At 40.7% G+C, this 20033-nt stretch overlaps 1 protein-coding gene across 19 annotated transcripts in view; it reads right to left on the bottom strand.

Moving 5' to 3' along the window:
- ARMH3 (armadillo like helical domain containing 3) overlaps positions 1-20033 on the bottom strand; it is a 173211-nt gene that overhangs the window by 90955 nt on the left and 62223 nt on the right. For all 19 annotated transcript variants that reach the window (XR_011522416.1, XR_011522399.1, XR_011522417.1 and 16 more), the window contains one exon: positions 241-323. Coding sequence is in view for 9 of the 19 variants with exons in the window: in XM_070558320.1 (XP_070414421.1) it covers positions 241-323 (83 nt within the window). In the remaining 10 variants the exon portion in view is untranslated. The remainder of the gene's footprint in view (positions 1-240; positions 324-20033) is intronic.

The following is a 20033-nucleotide window of genomic DNA, read 5'->3' as shown; positions in this document are numbered from 1 at the left end:
GATCTGACCCACACCTGCCATTGCCAGACAATACACCCTCAAGAAAGCGAAGGAGTCCCAAGTTCACCAAAGACATAGGTGAGAGTGGGAAGCACTGGTCAAGAGATTCTGATATAAAAGAAAAATAAAGGCCCAGTTCCTCCTATGGCTTAGTCCCCAGATCACCAGCTCCTGTTTCAAACTGGACCATCTCTGCCTTAGTGTACTGCTTGAGAAAAATAAATATTTTTTGTTACTCACCATAAGGGCTAAAGTAAAAATGTTGTGTTTGGCCAAAAGTACGGTCTCATTTGACATAAGGAACTTCAGCAAATTTATCAAGGCTTAAAAAGAAAAAGAAAAGACATCAGCAAGTATTCAAAGTATAATCAATAAAGTTAAATGAAAGCAATGAAAATAGACTAGCTATACAGAAACCCAAATAGGGCTAGAAGGAGTAAATCACAGCTACTAAGGACTTTTTAAAAGCAGGTAAAGGAGGTATATTTGAAGAAAGCACTGACCTTCCCAAGCAGGTGTCTGCTTATCTGCCAATAGAAGGTTTTTAAAAATCTATTTCTTTTTGCCACTTCTTAAATAGCAATTAAGCTCAGAAATTTGACTATAAAACGGATATCTTCGTGTTCCCAGTTTACTCCTGCATGGTGACTTCCCCACCAAATTTGTTCAATACAGGTCAAAATGAGGATCCCCCTCTCACTCTAGGCTGCTAGCATCTCATGTCACCAAATTTTAGCTATGTATCTGTTTCAAATATCATTGCTAAGAGGGACCTCTTTCAGTTCTAACTGGTCACCCGATGTGCCAGCTATACTGTAGAACCCACAGCTCGGCTTCAGCTCTGGATGGAAAGAGAGCTCATGAAGAGAAAAAAAAGGCCTTAACTGTTCTAACCATTCAAACAAAAGTGCAGCTTGCTCTGTCCTCTCTCATCCGTGACAACATTTACCGAAAAGGTCCCCTTTCTGCCTGGCAATTCTTAATGAGGGAAGAGAAAACCAAAGCAATCTCAGTAAATAGACTGACGACCAAGTCCCTAGGTTAGCACTTCAGCTTTAAACATATTATTGCAAATAAATATTAAGAATAAAAGAAATTATTAGTTGCCTTGAACTCTTCTACCCAAGACCATGAAATGAATCCTGCTTCCGTGCCCATCCTGACTATTGCTCCTGTGTCTAGCTCCCCTACTTGATGGGAAACTATAAAGAAGGGTTCAGCAGCTGCAAACAATCAGTAGTCCTTCTGCTTCCCCCACCTCAACCCTCTGCACTTCCATGACAAAAAAAGGCTCGACTTCACCTTTTCTAAGACCCTATCTTCTTCTTTGCCAGCAAAGAATTCCATTCTCCCATGCTGTCTGAGCTTTGTGTGAAGCTTACTACTCTTAGAAAAGAGACGTGAGCTTTGATTTGAAACAGCAGGGAACGATGAGCAGGAGTAACTCTCCATACACTTGCTGGCTGCCACACAACACTCCTCACTCTCAATCCTCTAAAAGCACAGGTACAGCAAAGAAACAGCAGGCAAGGAAAAGTATAAGAGCCCGTCTACATTCTGTTTCTAAAACCTGAATCTTCCCCTCAAATAGCAAAAAAGCCTTGATAGGGATGAAGGCAGTAGGCATCCTCATTTACGAATTCTTCACCCCTGCCCAGACTCAAGTTCTCTGAGGTTTCATAATGGAAAGGCAAATGACAGGCAGCTGGCCTTTTTGATGTTGTCTGTTAACAAGTGATCTGTTGGACTGGACCGAAAAAAAGCTCCATGGGAGCCCATTCTGGATCACACAACCTGCTTAGCTTCCACCAGGAGCTCAGAGAATGAAGAGGACTAGCTAAAATCCACATAAAAATGACTAAGCAACCCGAAACCTCCCTCCTTAATGAAGACCATCTTGCTGAGTTATTTAAGGGCTGCCCACTCCACCCCCTAACCCCAGAGATTAGACAAGCCCTGTTAACGGATAAATCATCTGACAATCAGACTCTATAAACTCACAGGAGATAAGAGAAAAGGATGAGTTGCACACATGGCACTCAGTAAAACATAATGGCCAGAAAGAGACAAAGCAGCTTTTGCAGACATCCAATCAATAAGGGCTTTTGTCCCCAGCACACACAGCACAAAGATGCAGCCTCAGTAGTGGTTATGTGGTAATTAAGGGGCAGAAAACCTGGAGAAAAAGATGTGGAAGCAATGATTTATTGCTCCTCTGCTGGACTACAGCTAGTCTTGATCTCTGGGATTCAGACTCAGGGATGACAAAGAGACAAATACGAAGGGTGGAAGAGAGCAATTCTGGCACAGGCCAAGAGGCAACCTGTGTCCCAACTGACACAGACATCAGCAGAGCCGAAGAGTACTGAGAAGAGTCCAGCACTGCAATACTCTGAGAATCAATGCCGGGGGGACCTGCATTCTGCCCCTGATAATTCAGGTCAGATGGCCCACAACGCCCCCCCCCCCCCAAAAAAGCTGAGGTTTTCTCACCTAAGTAGTCATTCTCTAGAGGGAATTTAACAGGCAGCTAAAATGAACAAAGCAGCCTCAGCCTTAAAATTGGCTCCCACAAGCCTCTGACATCAAGGACCACAATTCCTCCTCAAAAGGGAATATCCCAAAAATCCCATGCAATAATGCTTTTTTCCTTCATCATGTCCCTGATTTTACACTCATTCTATCAACTGTTCAGTGTCCTATACGTCACTACACACACATTGTCTTCTACTCTCTGACCTTATGTGATGGGAGTTCTAAGTCTGTGGGGTTTCAAACAGCTGATTATCGATTTTTAGAGCTAGAAAGGACCCGAGAGGTCATTTAATCCAATTCCCTCATTTTGGGATTAGGAAAACACCCCCATCCCCCACCACCCCAACTAGTTAGTGACTAAACTGGGATTAGAACTGGTCTCCTGTTTAGTGTTCTTTCCATTAAGATAAGGTCAAACAAAGGTACCAGATGGAGTTGAATGTTAAAGGGCGGGAAGCTTACATATAAATGGTGTGCCTAATTAGACATGCTACCAACACTTGTCTAGACTGGTTTATAACACTCTCCACCTACTGGCTGCTCCAGGTTATTTTCATGTATTTGGTCCCCTCTTTCTCTTGATCCTCAGCTACTTGTTAGAGTGCAGGTGTTTAATACCTCATTATTATCTTTCTACTACTCTTAACACTAAGACTCTCAAGTAGCTTTTCTTACCATAAACAGCCTCAGCAAGCCCTCTATATCTGCTCTCATATCTCTTTACATCTCATCTCTCATACACCTCTCTCTCCCCCTCTGTTTCTGCTTCCTCTCTAATATCTATTTAAAAAAAACACACACACACATAAAAACCAGCACATAACTGTCAACTAAAACTGCTCCTATTTCCCTCACCCAGGCTTGCCTCCAAGATTATGCACTGGACATGGAATATGATTGGATCTGGACTTTAAAGGGAGCCAAGATCTCCTTTTTTTAATGCAAAATCAGAATCAAAACAAAAAAACCTGAGTATAAACGATTCATAGCCAGGCTTATTCATAAGCTATTATGGTAGAGAGCTATGCACAGAGTTTAAATGCAGGCCCAAGAAGAGAACAGCCTTGTGTCAGGGGCAGGTCCAAGGACAGTAGAGAAGTGGCACTCAGGATGCCAACACACAAGTAGCACAGAGCTCATGCTGGCTGGCTTCTGGTTCACTCTCCACACACACACATTTTTTGAAAACTGTCCTTGATCCACTTGTCCAATTGGTGCCATCTGGGCACATGACCAGCCAAATTGTTCCAAGGACAGTCAGAGGAATACACAGAGAGAAGTATATAAAAGGAAGAACTAAGATAACTATAAAAGATAAGGGGATGGTTGTATAAACATAGTATTGTTAATTAGTCATACGTCTATAAGAGTTTGGTATCAAGTACAATACATATTGTAGTCATTGTGCAGTTAAGAGGGGCAGGATGTACTTTTCTTTTCAATTTAATCCTTTTGTTTATCATGTTTCCAATTCCTTTTTAAAGATTTTATTTTTCCTTTTTCTCCCCAAAGCCCCCAGGTACATAGTTGTGTATTTTTAGTTGTGGGTCCTTCTAGTTGTGGCATGTGGGAAGCCGCCTCATCATGGCTTGACAAGGATATGAACCGGTGAAACCCTGGGCCGCCGAAGCAGAGCACGTGAACTTAACCACCTGGCCATAGGGCCAGCCCCCCCAATTCTTAAATAATAGTTTTAAAAAGGAAACAAGGATGAAGAGGCTTAACAAGCTCTTCCCCACCAAAGACTTGACCCTTAGTCTAAGAGATTCCAAAGAAGGGCCTATGTTATAGAAAATCAATACTGTGTAAACAGTTCTGCACATTAGGTGAGCAATAGCTGCTCATCCCCACAGAACAGAATGGCACAGCTTATTGCAGAGAGTAATCCTTTCAGATGAGGACAAGCTTGGTGGTAGAGATCTTCTAGGCCTTAAAAGACAATTCTCATCTGCCCCCACTCTCCACAGCCCCAGGAGTGAGCTGCCCTAAAACACCCATGCCAGACAGACACATCATATAGAGCAGCTCATCATACCTTTCTGCTCAGGGACAACAACTACAATGTAATAATTGTTGCTAGAAGCTCACACAAAGTATCTCAAACCTTCCTCTCTTCTACAGCCCTCTACCTGATACCTTAAAAAGAGAAATTTAACTTCAGAAATCACCTCCTCTAAACTGCATTCATCTCTTTTCAAAGGGAGAAATGCAATGGTCATAAAAGACAAGGGAGGTAATATTTATTAGGTGCCTGCTAGATGCTAGGCATTATGAAAAGCATTTAAAGTACATTATTCTCACTGAATCCTCGTAACTATCCAACATACCTATATTTGCTACCTAAAACCATAACTCTTGTCAGAACTCCACTAATCAGCCCCTCACATATCAAAGGGACCAATGGAAAAATCCTTTAAGTTCAAGTCTATCTCCCTTGTAAGCATCTCAGGATTTCACTCCACTGACCTAGGTCACTTTAACCTGCACAATCGCAAAAACAAAATGTTGCAAGTAAAGACTTGAACAAGTATTTGTACACCCAAGTTCATAACAGCATTATTCACAATAGCCAAAAGGTGGAAGCAATACAAGTATCCATTGACAGATGAGAGGATAAACAAAAAGTGGTATATACAGACAATGAAATATTATTAAGCCTGAAAAAGGAAGGGAATTCTGACAACATGCTACAACATGGATGAATCATAAAGACACTATGCTAAGTTAAAAAAGTCAGTCACAAAAAGACAAGTACTGTATAATTCGATTTATATCAGGTACCTAGAGTAGTCAAATTCATAAAGATAGAACGTAGAATGGTGGTTGCCAGGGGTGGGGGTAGGGAGGAAATACAGAGCTATTGTTTCATAGGTATGAAGTTTCAGTTTGGGAAGATGAAAAAGTTCTAGAGATGGAAGCTGCAGATGGTTGCACAACAATGTCAATGTACTTAATGCCACTGAACTGTACATTTAAAATGCATAGTTTAAAATGGTAATTTGGGGGGCAGCCCTATGGCCAAGTGGTTAAAGTTCCACACGCTCTGCTTCAGCGGCCTGGGTTCAGATCCCAGGCGTGGACCTACTCCATTTGTCACCCATGCTGTGGAGGCATCCCACATACAAAGTAGAGGAATATTGGTACAGATGTTAGCTCAGGGCTAAAGCCTCCTCAAGCAAAAAAAAAGAGGATGATTGGCAAATCTTCCTCACAAAAAAAGGTAAATTTTATGTTATGTATGTTTACCAATTAAAAAAAAACAAGAGGTCAATGTTTTTCTTTCCACCCACACTACTATGAGCCCTACAAACACTCTATCCCAACTTTCTGTAATCTCAGCATATTTGACTAGCTGAAATTTATTTCATGGTACACAGAACTAAGTACAGGGTAAAATGTACACAGGTATTTCCTTTTTGATGGAGATAAGGAAAGGAGCCAAATATACTCAATCAACAGAGAGCCATGGACTCCAGGGTAAGACTGCAAATTCAAAATGAATCCTGGACAGCCTTCAAGACAACACCATGGCAGTCTTCAGAATACTCATCAAAGTTCACAATCAAAGCTACCAATGTACTGGAGTACCAACAATATTCTAGGAAATCCTTGGGGATCCTGGGTTTGGCTCCTAATCTTCACAATCTCTACTAAATGGGAATCCAGATATCTGGCTCCAAACACTCTTAACCTGCACTGAGTGAAAAATAGAGAAGTTACGTCAATGAAATAATGGAGGTATTATATCACACATTCAAAATGTTTCAGTTGCAGAGAAGTGGGTGCTCCATACACACTTGTTTCTTCATTGGAAAGTCTTTCCTACCAGGCACGTTGAAGAGTTAGTTTCTGGGCTCTTTTTCAGGAACTACAAAGTGGCTGCAATTGCTGCCTCTTTTGACTCTGTATTAGAGGCAACTGGTCAGTCTCATACTTAGCTTTGGACCAAACTCCTTTCCTTGGGGAGTCTTGTGCATCAAGTATGGCAGCAGGGTACAGTTCTGACTTTTCTGTGTACAGACACAGGTGGAATAAAGGATAGTGTGCAGGTTCTGGGAAGCTGAGGCAGGAATGGGTACCATGATGGTCCCTGAATCCCAAGTGAATTCCCAGAGGCAGAGGCAGCAAATCTACTTTCAAACGAGAAGAGTTCAGCACCATCCACTTGAGAATCTTGCCACCTTATACAGTCCCCCCTTCACCCTACAAAGAACTTTGTTTGCAGAGCTGTTCCAAGCACTAATGTACCCCGCATAAGGAGGATTTTCCCAGAGTTTTTCCTATCCTGTTTTGAATTCAAGAGGAGGGAGAAAAGGTAACAGCAAATTGTGTTGCCATGTAGGAGAGTAGAATGAATAATGGATATGGGAACTTCTCCAGGACTAAAACCTGTCCCCTACAATGAGGTAGGCCAGGTGCAGAGAAGAACAAGCCAACCATGGGAAGACACAATTAAGTGATAGCTCAGAGCCTGCCTCAGAGAAGCAGAGGGGAGGTTTAATTGCAAAATCAAGTGAATGACGTTTAAATAAGATTAAAAACAGGAAGGAGACAGATGGCCTCCAGCAGAGCACAAGTAAAGGTCTCCAAAAAATCAGGTCAGAGAGAGCTGTCTGTTTGAACAGCTTTTACATGCTACGAAGAGAAAGAGATAGAAAGCAAAGACAAAACTCAGCCAGGTCCTATTATGTGGCCTGAGATGGAGCTAGGACGAGACGCCACAGATCACAAATCAAACCCTACTCATTAGGTGAAATGGATAATTTCACAGTGACTGATAGAAGAGAAATATTAGCAACTCACTTGCTTAGTAGAGAAGTAAAGGAACTCAAAGGACAGGCTAGAAATGGCACTCGTGTAACAAGCCAATGGCTCCAAAACCCCAGAGGCCCCATAAACTCCAGCCAATTCTAGCATCTCTGAACAAAATCACCAATTACCAAGAGACACTGTCAGCAATCAGCAGGCTCACTGTCAATTAGCAGAGTGGCACAGGAAGAACATAGAAGCCAACACTACCAGTAGAATAATTTAAAAATACACTGGGTGAAAGAACAGGAAATCAACAATTCAAAATGACTGATGCACCCCTATGTTCATTGCAGCATTATTCACAATAGCCAAGACATGGATGCAACCCAAGTGCCCATCGACCAATGATTGGATAAGGAAGATGTGGTATATATACACAATGAAATACTACTCAGCCATAAAAAAAGACAAAATTGTCCCATTATCAGCAACATGGATGGACCTGGAAGGTTTCATGTTAAGCAAAATAAGCCAGACAGAGAAAGACAAACACCAGATGATTGCACTCATATATGGAAGATAAAGAAACACTTGGACAAAGAAAGCCAATCAGCGGTTACCAGGGGAAGTGGGCTGGGGGAGGGCACAGGGGGTGAAGGGGAGCACATATATGGTGATGGACAAGTAATAACATACAACCGAAATTTCACAATACTGTAAACTATTAAGAACTCAATTTAAAAAAAGAAATACACTGGGTGGCTTCTCAGAATACAGGCATCTGTCTGGCTGCAAACCAAAGAACCTCACTGAAACAAAGGCCAACAAATCAAACAAGAAAATGAAACAGCTTTGGTTGTGCGCTATGAGCCTCTCCAGGTGAACAGCTCACAAAAGTCAGTACATCTAGTGGGAGGATTCTGGGAAGATGACAGAGTAGGAGACACCAGGAATCTCTCTCCCCATCTAGATAATAAATGCAATGGCAGAATCTGTCTGATGTAATTATTTTGGAATTGGACTCTCATGAAGGTTTGAAACTTCCAGGCGAAGACTGATGGTAAATTTTGGTCAATTTCATCTCCTAGCACAGTAGCAACTACCCATCCCCTGCCTCTAGCCATGTGGCAAACATCTGTGCACTTGTTCCTGGAACAGCTTGCACACAGCTTATGGAAGCTAGAGTGGGCAAAAAGGACCCTGTGCTCCAAATATTGGGGATCTGTGCTCTGATTGCTGATTGCTGCTTCTGATCACAGAGGTGAAGACAAAGAGGCAGACAGCCATTGTTGTTGCACCTCCCTCCATTGTTGAAAGCCCTTTCCCCTCCAGATAAGTGACTTCCAGGAGATTTAAAGGAACCGTGCCCCTTTTTTCTCCACCATCATTTTCGATAAACCCCTTTTGAGAGTGAGATATTAAAGACTAGCACATTCAAAAACAACTGCATGTACAGGGAAAACTAGAAAATGACTGCACATGACCAGAAAAAAAGCTCAGAAGAGACCTAAGAAGACATTAAGTTTACACCTCAGGCTACTTCTCGCACAGAAAAGAGCATACAATGATCAAAAAAACAAAACCAACCAACAAAAGTAATAAAAAAGAAAACTCTGAGGAAGGGGGAGAATCTGACTTCTAGAACCTTGAGAACATTATGTTAAGTGAAATAAGCCATTCACAAAAAGACAAACACTGTAAGATTCCACTTACATGGGGTATTTAGAGTAGTCAAAATCATGAAGACAGAAATTAGAATGGTGGTTGTTGGGGAGAGGGGGGATTGGGGAGTTATTGTTTAATAGGTATAGAATTTCAGTTTTACAAGATGAAAAGAGTTACAGGGAAAGATGGTGGTGATGGCTACATAACAATGTGAATGTATTTAATACTAGTGAACCTGTATACCTAAAAATGGTTAAGATGGGGGGAGGACAAAATGGGTAAAAGAGGTCAATTATATGATGACAAATGGAAACTGCAATTTTTGTGATGAGCACACTGTAGTATATACAGATGTCAAATTATAATACTGTACACCTGAAACCTATACCATATTATAAACCAATGTTACCTCAAATAAAAAAATATATATACCTTTTTTTTAAAGATTGGCCCTGAGCTAACGTCTGTTGCTAATCTCTTTTTTTTCTTCTTCTTCTTCTCCCCAAAGCCCCCCAGTACATAGTTGTATATTCTAGTTGTAGGTCCTTCTGGTTGTGCTATGTGGGACGCTGCCTCAGCATGGCTTGACGAGCGGTGCAAGGTCTGGGCCCAGATCCAAACCAGCAAAACCCTGGGCCACCAAAGTAGAGCGCACAAACTTAACCACTCAGCCACGGGGCCAGGTCCCTACCCCCCCAAAAATTAATTAGTTTTAAAAGTGGTTAGGGAGAGTGACATCAGCATATCATGGCAGAATGAGCTCTTCCCTTAGTCTCACCCCACTAACATACATGAAAAGGACATTCATGAACCAAGAGAGACATTCATGCAACATAACAGATGTCTGAGAGATCCACACAGCCATACATCTGAAGGTGGGGGTGCTGGACACCCCCCCGGGGAGGCAGTGAAAGGAGGGAAGGGGATCTCCTCTCCTTCCCGAGCAGCAGTGAACTAGGGTGCAGGACCTCGCAAGGCAGCTGGTACGTGACCCTGAGAGGAGAAGGGGGAAAGGGCAGCCCTCCACAGGAACACTTGCACTCTCAGAGTTGCCTCCCAGCCTCTGGAAATGCTTTGCACCTAGGTGGCTAAGCAATCATGCAGGCGTCCACACCAAGCCAAGCAGCCCAGGTGGGCAGTGAGTGCAGAGTGGGGGTACGCAGGATCATGCACACAAAAGAAAGCACCCCTCGCTGCCCTGCCCGTCTGGCATACCAGCTCAGACGGTAGGCCAGAGTAAGGGATCCCCACCAGAGAGCCTATGCATGCATATGCAAAGAAGTAGCCAGCAGGCAAACAGAGATGGACCCTGTTGGCACAGCTTCCAACAGACCGGCACATCTGTCAGAGGTCACAGAGGGCTCAGAAAACACAGCTCCAGCTCCAGCCCCAGCCCCCAGTGGTGGCAGGTAGAATCTGCTACCAGATACCACCACTGTGTGACAACAAAGGTCCACCCCATCAAATAGCATGAAGTATATTAACATGCCCAGACCAGAAGGTAAATGACAAGTACCCAGAAATCAATCCTGAAGTCACAGAAGTTTACAATCTAAATGACAGAGAAATCAAAATAGTTATGATAAAGAAACTCAACGAGTTATGAGAAAACTCAGAAAGACAGATTAATGATCTCAGGAATAAAATTAGTGAACAGAGAGAATTCTTCACAAAAGAGACTGAAACTTTAAAAAAGAAATCAGAAATGTTGGAGATGAAAAACACAATGAATAAGATAAAGAAAAATCTGGAGTCCTTAACAAACAGAGCTGATATTATGGAGGACAGAATCAGTAATTTAGAGGAGAGAAATGTAGAAATGCTGCAGATGGAGGAGCAGAGAGAACTAAAACTAAAAAGAAATGAAGAAATTCTCCAAGAACTATCCAACTCAACTAGGAAATGCAACATAAGGATTATAGGTATCCCAGAGGGAGAAGTGAGGGAGAAAGGAGTAGAGGGCTTGTTCAAAGAAAGAATAGCTGAGAACTTCCCAAACATGGAGAAGGAGCTGAAAGTACATGTAAATAAAGCTAAGAGAACTCCTAATTGCATCAATTTAAAAAGACTTTCTCCAAGGCATTTATTAGTAAAACCAGCAAAAGTCAACGACAAAGAAAAAATATTAAGAGCAGCAAGGCGGAAGAAAATAACCTACAAAGAAACCCCTATCAGGCTTTCAGTAGATTTCTCAGCAGAAACCATACAAGCTAGGAGAGAGTAGAATGATATATTCAGAATTCTAAAGACAAAAACTTTCAGCCAAGAGTACTCTACCCAGCAAAACTATCCTTCAGATACAACAGTGAAATAAAAATTTCCCAGATAAACAAAAGCTGAGGGAGTTCACTGCCACAAGACCTCCCCAACCCTACAAGAAATGATCAAGAGGCGGGGCCGGCCTGGTGGTGCAGCGGTTAAGTTCACACATTCCACTTCTCTGCAGCCCAGGGTTTGCCGGTTCAGATCCCAGATGCGGACATGGCACCGCGTGGCATGCCATGCTGTGGTAGGCAACCCACAGATAAAGTAGAGGAAGATGGGCACGGATGTTAGCTCAGGGCCAGCCTTCCTCAAAAAAAAAAAAAAACAAATTATCAAGATGGCCCTCATACCAAAAAACACAAAAAGGGTTTACAAAGCCTTGAGCAAGGAGATAAACAGAGTGACAAAATCAGAAAATTATAGGTCTCTATCAGAACAGATTAGCAAACAGTTATAACACTAAAGATAAAGAGAGTGAAAGCATCAAAAATAACTATGAGCACTTTATTTTAATCACAAACTCATAACAGAAAACAGATTGAGTTGTGACAACAATAACTTAGGAAAGAGGAAAGAGATGGTACCTGCTTAGACTAAGGAAATAAGAGGCTATCAGAAAATGGACTATCTCATCTACAAGCTCTTTTATACAGACCTCATGGTAACCACTAAAGAAAAAAGCAGAACAGAGACACAAATGATAAAGAGAAAATTATCATCAAGAGAAACACCAAATAGGGCTAGCATTCGGAAATACACAGGACAAGAAACAAAGGAAATACATAAAAAGCTAAGAACAAGCGATAAATGGCAGTACTAAGCCCTGATATATCAATAATCACTCTAAATGTAAATGGATTGAATTCTCCAATCAAAAGATATAGAGTAGCTGGATGGATTAAAAAACAAGACCCAACAATACGCCGCCTCCAGGAAACACATCTCAGTACTAAAGACAAACACAGCCTCAGAGTAAAGGGATAGAAGACAAACAGACCTAAAGAGAGAAATTAACTGCAACACAATAATAGTAGGGGACCTCAACACTCCACTTACATCAATGGATAGATCATCCAGACAGAAAGTCAACAAGGAAATACTGGAATTAAACAAAAAACTAGACTAGATGGACTTAGTAGATATATATAGAACACTCCATCCAATATCAGCAGAATACACATTCTTCTCAAGAGCACAGGGAACATTCTCAAAGATATACCATATGTTGGGAAACAAGGCAAGCCTCAATAAATTTAAGAAGATTGAAATCATATCAAGCATCTTTTCCAACCATAACGCTATGAAACTAGAAAGCAACTACAAGAAAAAAGCTGGGAAAGTGACAATATGTGTACACTAAACAACATGCAACTGAACAACCAATGGCAATGACGAAATTAAAGGAGAAATCAAAAAATATCTGGAGATAAATTAAAATGAAAATACACCATATCAACTCATATGGGATGCAGCAACAGCAGTCTTAAGAGGGAAATTTATAGCAATAAAGGCCCACCTTAACAAACAATAAAAATCTCAAATAAGTAACCTTAAACTACACCTAACAGAACTAGAAAAGGAAGAACAAAGCCCAAAGTCAGCAGAAAGAGGTAAATAATAAAAATTAGAGCAGAAATAAATGAAATAAAAACCAAAAGAAAAGTAGGAAATACAAAGAAACTAAGAGCTGGTTCTTTGAGAAGATAAACAAAATTGACAAACTCTTAGCTAGACTCACTAAGAAAAATAAATAAAATTAGAAATGAAAGAGGAGAAATTAGAATAGATACCACAGAAATACAAAGGATTATAAGAGAATACGGTGAAAAACTATATGCCAACAAATTGGACAACCTAGAAGAAATGGATAAATTCTTTTTTTTTTTTTTTTTTTAAAGATTTTATTATTTCCTTTTTCTCCCCAAAGCCCCCCGGTACATAGTTGTATATTCTTCGTTGTGGGTTCTTCTAGGTGTGGCATGTGGGACGCTGCCTCAGCGTGGTCTGATGAGCAGTGCCATGTCCACGCCCAGGATTCGAACCAACGAAACACTGGGCCGCCTGCAGCGGAGCGCGCGAACTTAACCACTCGGCCATGGGGCCAGCCCCGGATAAATTCTTTTATCCCAAACAACTTCCCAAAACTGAATCAAGAAGAAATAGAGAATCTGAATAGACCAATCACAAGTAAAGAGACTGAAACAGAATCAAAAACTTCCCCCAAAATAACAGACCAGGGGGCTGGCCCCGTGGCCGAGTGGTTAAGTTTGCGCGCTCCGCTGCAGGCGGCCCAGTGTTTCGTTGGTTCAAATCCTGGGCGCGGACATGGCACTGCTCATCAGACCACGCTGAGGCAGCGTCTCACATACCACAACTAGAAGGACCCACAACGAAGAATATACAACTATGTACCGGGGGGCTTTGGGGAGAAAAAGGAAAAAATAAAATCTTTAAAAAAAAAAAATAAAAAAATAAAAAAATAAAATAACAGACCAGAACCAGACGGCTTCTCTGGAGAATTCTACCAAACATTCAAAGATGATTTAATACCTATCCTTCTCAAACTATTCCAAAAATTGAAGAAGATGAAACACTTCCTAACTCATTCTGTGAGGCCAACATCACCCTGATCCCAAAGCCAGATAAGGACAACACAAAGAAGGAAACTTATAGACCAATATCACTGATGAACATAAATGTAAAAATCCTCAACAAAATACTGGCAAACCAAATACAGCAATACAGTAAAAGGATCATACACCATGATCAAGTGGGATTTATACCTGGGACACAGGGACAGTTGAACATCTGAAAATCAATCAATGTGATACACCACACTAAAAATATGAGGTACAAAAACCACATAATCATCTCAACAGATGCAGAGAAAGCATTTGACAAGAACTAACATCCATTTATGATAAAAACTCTCAATAAAACGGGTACAGAAGGAAAGTACCTCAACATAATAAAGCCCATATGTGACAAACTCACAGCCAACATCATACTCAATGGGGAAAAACTGAAAGCCATCCCTCTGAGAACAGGAACAAGACAAGAGTGCCCACTTTCACCAGTCTTATTCAACATAGTACTGGAGGCTTTGGCCAGAGCAATGAGGCAAGGAAAACAAATAAAAGGAGTCCAAATAAGCAATGAAGAAGTGAAACTTTCACTGTTTGCAGATGACATGATTTTATATATAGAAACCCTAAAGAATCCATCAGAAAATTACTAGAAATAATAAACAACTACAGCAAAGTTGTAGTGTACAAAATCAACTTACAAAAATCAGTTGCATTCCTATACTCTACTACAGTCTAACAGAAAGAGAACTCAAGAATACAATCCCATTTACAATCGCAACAAAAAGAATACAATATCTAGGAATAAATTTAACCAAGGAGGTGAAAGACCTATACAATGAAAACTATAAGAGATTACTGAAAGAAATCAATGATGACATAAAGAAATGGAAAGATATTCCATGCACGTGGAATGGAAGAATATACATAGTTAAAATGTCCATACTACCTGAAGGATTCTACAGATTCAATGCAATCCAAATCAGAATCCCAATGATATTCTTCATGGAAACAGAACAAAGAATCCTAAAATTCATATGGGGCAACAAAAGACCCCAACTGGCCAAAGCAATCCCGAGAAAAAAAGAAAAAAGATGAATGCATCACAATCCCTGGCTTCAAAATATACTACAAAGCTATAGCAATCAAATCAACATGGTACTGGTACAAAAACAGACACAAAGATCAATGGAAGAGAACTGAAAGCCCAGAAATAAAACCACACATCTACAGACAGCTAATCTTCAACAAAGGAGCTAAGAACATTCAATGGAGAAAGGAAAGTCTCTTCAGGAAATGGTGTTGGGAAAACTGGACAGCCACATGCAAAAGAATGAAAGTAGACCATTATCTTTCACAATACACAAAAATTAACTGAAAATGGATCAAAGACATGAAGGTAAGACATGAAACCATAAAAATCCTAGAAGAAAATGTACGCAGTACACTCTTTGACATCAGGCTTAGAAGGATCTTTTCGAAAACCATGCCTACTCAGACAAGGGAAACAAAAGAAAAAATAAATAAGTGGGACTTCATCAGACTAAAGAGTTTCTACAAGGCAAAGGAAAGCAGGTTCAAAATGAAAAGACGAGGGGCTGGCCCTGTGGCCGAGTGGTTAAGTTCGCGAGCTCCACTGCAGGCGGCCCAGTGTTTCGTTGGTTCGAATCCTGGGCGCGGACATGGCACTGCTCATCAGACCACGCTGAGGCAGCGTCCCACATGCCACAACTAGAAGAACCCACAACGAAGAATACACAACTATGTACCGGGGGGCTTTGGGGAGAAAAAGGAAAAAATAAAATCTTTAAAAAAAAAAAAAAAATGAAAAGACGACCCACCAACTGGGAGAAAACATTTACAAATCATATATCCGACAAGGGTTAATCTCCAAATTATATAAAGTATTCACACAACTCAACAACAAAAAACCAAACAACCCAATCAAAGAATGGGCAGAGGATATGAACAGACATTTTTCCAAAGAGGATATACAGAGGGCCAATAGGCACATAAAAAGATGTTCGACATCACTAGTCATGAGGGAAATGCAAATCAAAACTACAATGAGATACCACCTTACACCCGTTAGAATGGCTATAACTACCAAGACAAAAAATAATAAATGTTGGAGAGGATGTGGAGAAAAGGGAACCCTCACACTGCTGGTGGGAATGCAAACTCTTGCAGCCACTATGGAAAACAGTGGAGACTTCAATGGAGATTTCTCAAAAAATCAAAAATAGAAATACCATGTGACCCAGCTATCCCACCACTGGAATATTTATCCAAAGAACTTGAAATCAACAATTCAACTAGATTTATGCACCCCTATGTTCACTGTAGCATTATTCACTATAGCCAAGAAGTGGAAGTAACCCAAGTGCCCAATGATGATTGGATAAAGAAGATGTGGTATATATACACAATGGAATACTACTTAGCCATAAAAAAAGACAAAATCATTCCATTCACAACAACATGAACGGACCTAGAGGGTCTTATGTTAAGCAAAATAAGCCAGAAAGAGAAAGACAAACATCATATGATATTACTCATATGTGGAAGATGAACTAACACACAGACAAAGAGAACAGTTTAGTGGTCACCAGAAGGGAAGGGGGTTAGGGGGTGGGCATGAGGGGTGAAGGGGCACATTTATATGGTGACTGACAAATAATAATATACAATTGAAATTTCACAATGTTATAAACTATTATGACTTCAATAAAATTTTTTAAAAATGGTTAAGATGGTAAATTTTGTTTTGTCTATTTTAGCACAATAAAAACAAAATTCAGTATGTCAACAACCTACACTGCCTAAAGGCTCCACACCCCTCTTGATGAACTGGAAAGAAGAACAAATCCTTTCTTTAAACGGAAGTTAGGTTCTGTCTTATTGTTTTCCTTGCTACTGAAGTCTAGTCTATCTGCTAAAAGGGAAAATAAGATTCTCAACTATCTCCAATTCTCCATTTACTTGAGGATACTGTGATCCTCATAGCTACTGTCCACCCTCTTCTTTGTCAGGAAAATGAGCTTTTATGTGAAAGTTCCCAAATGGAACTTAAAGTCTGGGAAATGCAGGATCCCATACACCGCATTCCTGTGCAGTTGCCTCTAACTAAGCATACTTAGAAGCCACTGTCTTCTTCTAGGGTCCTATACCACCTGCTTATTTTTTCCAACATTACCCAACTGAGAGATAGCCAAAATTACCCTTTAAGAATCTAACAGTCGGGGCTGGCCCCGTGGCTGAGCGGTTAAGTTCACGCGCTCCGCTGCAGGCGGCCCAGTGTTTCGTTGGTTCGAATCCTGGGCGCGGACATGACACTGCTCATCAAACCACGCTGAGGCAGCGTCCCACATGCCACAACTACAAGGACCCACAACAAAGAATATACAACTATGTACCGGGGGGCTTTGGGGAGAAAAAGGAAAAAATAAAATCTTTAAAAAAAAAAAAAAAAAAAAAAGAATCTAACAGTCAACGAGACCATGTCTCAGTGGAGCCATCTAATGTAGACCAAGAACTTTACTTTCTGTGAAAATGATAGAAAACCAATAACAGACTTGTCCCGCTTGCTTGAGATGCAGGAAACGATGATAACTTATGAAACCAAATGATGTGTTCCTTTGGAACTAGCATAGGCTGAGCAACAAAACCACAGCTACTCCTTCCTCTGCCTCTTTCAGTTGACAAGATGCTAATAGGCCTACGAGAGTTGATGTTTCTCTAGATAGGAAATGACTCCATGTGCAAAGAAAAGAACAGAGATTTCTCACTCTTTTAGGGGCTTTCGGGAGGGAAGCTTTTTCTCCCTCTAACAGTCTAAACCTGTTAGATATTCTTATCTTTTGCTTCTGCCAAGTTTCTGAGGGGAATGAGAAAAAGATTCAAAATAGGGTAAATTTTGGATTCAGCCAAATGTGGTGAATTTGAAGGAAAAAAGAGTTTCCTGGCATTCTTTTTCAGTCCTGGAGCTTTCTACATTGATATACAGAATCTCTCATAAAATTACGGAAATAGAGAAATACTTTCTAATGCCCCTATATTAGAACATCCTAACTTTGAGAGGAATTGGTTTTCCATAGAAGAAAGAAGCCTCCATTTCTTTGCACGTGGAAGCCAGAGCAGCCTTAATTAGGCACATCGAGCCTAGACTACATTTAGTAACATATTCCCCTAAATCAGAGAAAATTTAGGAGAAAGAAAAGGACAATTTAAAAAGCAATTTTAAAAACAAAATAGCAATAACAGCTGCCAAAATGCCTCTTCCCATCTACTCTAGCTGTTTACTGCTATGCTCTTTCCCACCTAGATAACCTCTTCAAAACTAAAAGAAGCAATATTTTAGAGTTATATAAGATGTTACCATTGGAGGAAGCTGGTTGAAGGGTATAAAAATTCTCTGTACTATTTTTGCAACTTCCTGTGAGTCTATAATTACATCAAAATAAAAAGTTTAAAAAAGAAACTAAACTAAAAGAAGCAGACAATTGAAAGTTCAAAGGATAGTTTCCCAAAATCAGGAGGGGCTGCCAAACTGTCAAAGCTATACCTATACAAGAACTGCCAGATAAATCTATGGCTCAAGTCAGTCTTTCTCCTGAAAATTTTCAGTCCTGTATAACACCTACAGTATGACAAGCTTCCAACGAAAGGCTCTCAATTCCTAGTCTCAAGGTGTACCTAACCATGAGGTCACAGGCTTCTGCCAGTGATGAGCCAGCCAGCTGGATCCAGAAAACTGTGACACTCTCTGGGCTTTCCATTTTTCCCAGTAGGTATCTGAAAGGTCAGGCCATGTACAGTTTCTCTTTTTCACAAAGCTGTGAATGTTTTGGATGCTATTTAGCACAGTGAAGCTGAACAGACTGTTTTGGGGGCTTTGGGAGCCTTTCTTCCTGGAGGGAGCAAATGTTGCCTAGTGATCTGCATCCGAGCACAGGAGTCAGGAACTGTAAGTTCTAATCATGACTCTGTTTAGTGTCTGGTTCCATGATCCTTAGCAAGTCACTTACCCTTCTATACCTCCACTCCCTTCCCCAACAAATGGTGATAAAAATAATGACTTATCATCCAGGGATGTGGCAGAGTGAAAGGGTAAGAATCACCGTGATACATACATAAATGTCGAATATAAAATGCCAGTATAAATCTGCCTTTAAATCAACCCATGTTTTCAGACTGTGGAAAGCTACACTATTTAAATGCAGGCTACCTCCCCAATGCCCCTTCTGCCTGCAATGGAAGTAAAATAAGCTGACTCCATGAAGCTCTGTTCAAGTATTTCCCTCTCCAACAATTACATGCTTCTCTCTCAACATTCTGCTCATTCTTTGGTTAATGGCTTAGAAACCATCAAAGTTTCCATTTTTACTTGGTCAAAAGCAATCCATGTATCTGTAGGTAAGGAAGAGAGAGACAAAGGAAAGAGAAATTACCCACCACTCCCTTTCACATCAACAACTCAAATAAAAGGTGATGAAGTCAGCTCAACAGAAACATGACAACAAACATCCTTCTGGGTTCTATTATTATTGTTGTTACTGTTTTGAGGCCCAAACACAACACTGTGCTGCTTTAAAAGAATGTTTTGTTTTGTTTTTAAGATTGGCACCTGAGCTAACAACTGTTGCCAATCTTTTTTTTTTCCTGCTTTATCTTCCCAAACCCCGTACATAGTTGTATATCTTAGTTGCAGGTCCTTCTTAGTTGTGGGATGTGGGACGCCGCCTCAACGTGGCCCAACGAGCGGTGCCATGAACGTGCCCAGGATCCAAACCCTGGGCCGCCGCAGCGGAGCGCGCGAACTTAACCACTCAGCCACGGAGCCAGCCCCCTTTAAAAAAATGTTGATTCATCATTAATGGAAATTCTACATATCGATTCATCCATTTATTTATTCATTCAAATGTTTTCTGAGCCTCTATTATAAGCCAAGTAGTGTGCTGCTGGCGATAAAACAATGATTAAAACACAGGTCCTGCCCTCCAGGAACTTAATTTAAGAGGAAACATAGATATTTATACAAATCATCATACAGACATATGCAAACATAGGAAAATAATGTGATATGCTAAAATAGAAGCCAAAAGTGCTGTAGGAAGACACAGGAAATAAAACATGGTGACCAATGTGGTCTTTAGCCTCAAGAAGTTCAGAGAGGAGAATGCTAAGCTAAAATTACCAGGAGGAATGCAGTACAATTAGTAAATAAAGAAA

Source organism: Equus przewalskii, chromosome 1 (genome assembly GCF_037783145.1).
Source record: "Equus przewalskii isolate Varuska chromosome 1, EquPr2, whole genome shotgun sequence".
In the NCBI taxonomy this organism is placed as follows: Eukaryota; Metazoa; Chordata; class Mammalia; order Perissodactyla; family Equidae; genus Equus; species Equus przewalskii.
The sequence above is the reverse complement of the archived record's forward strand: the minus strand, read 5'-3'. Positions and strand labels throughout refer to the sequence as shown.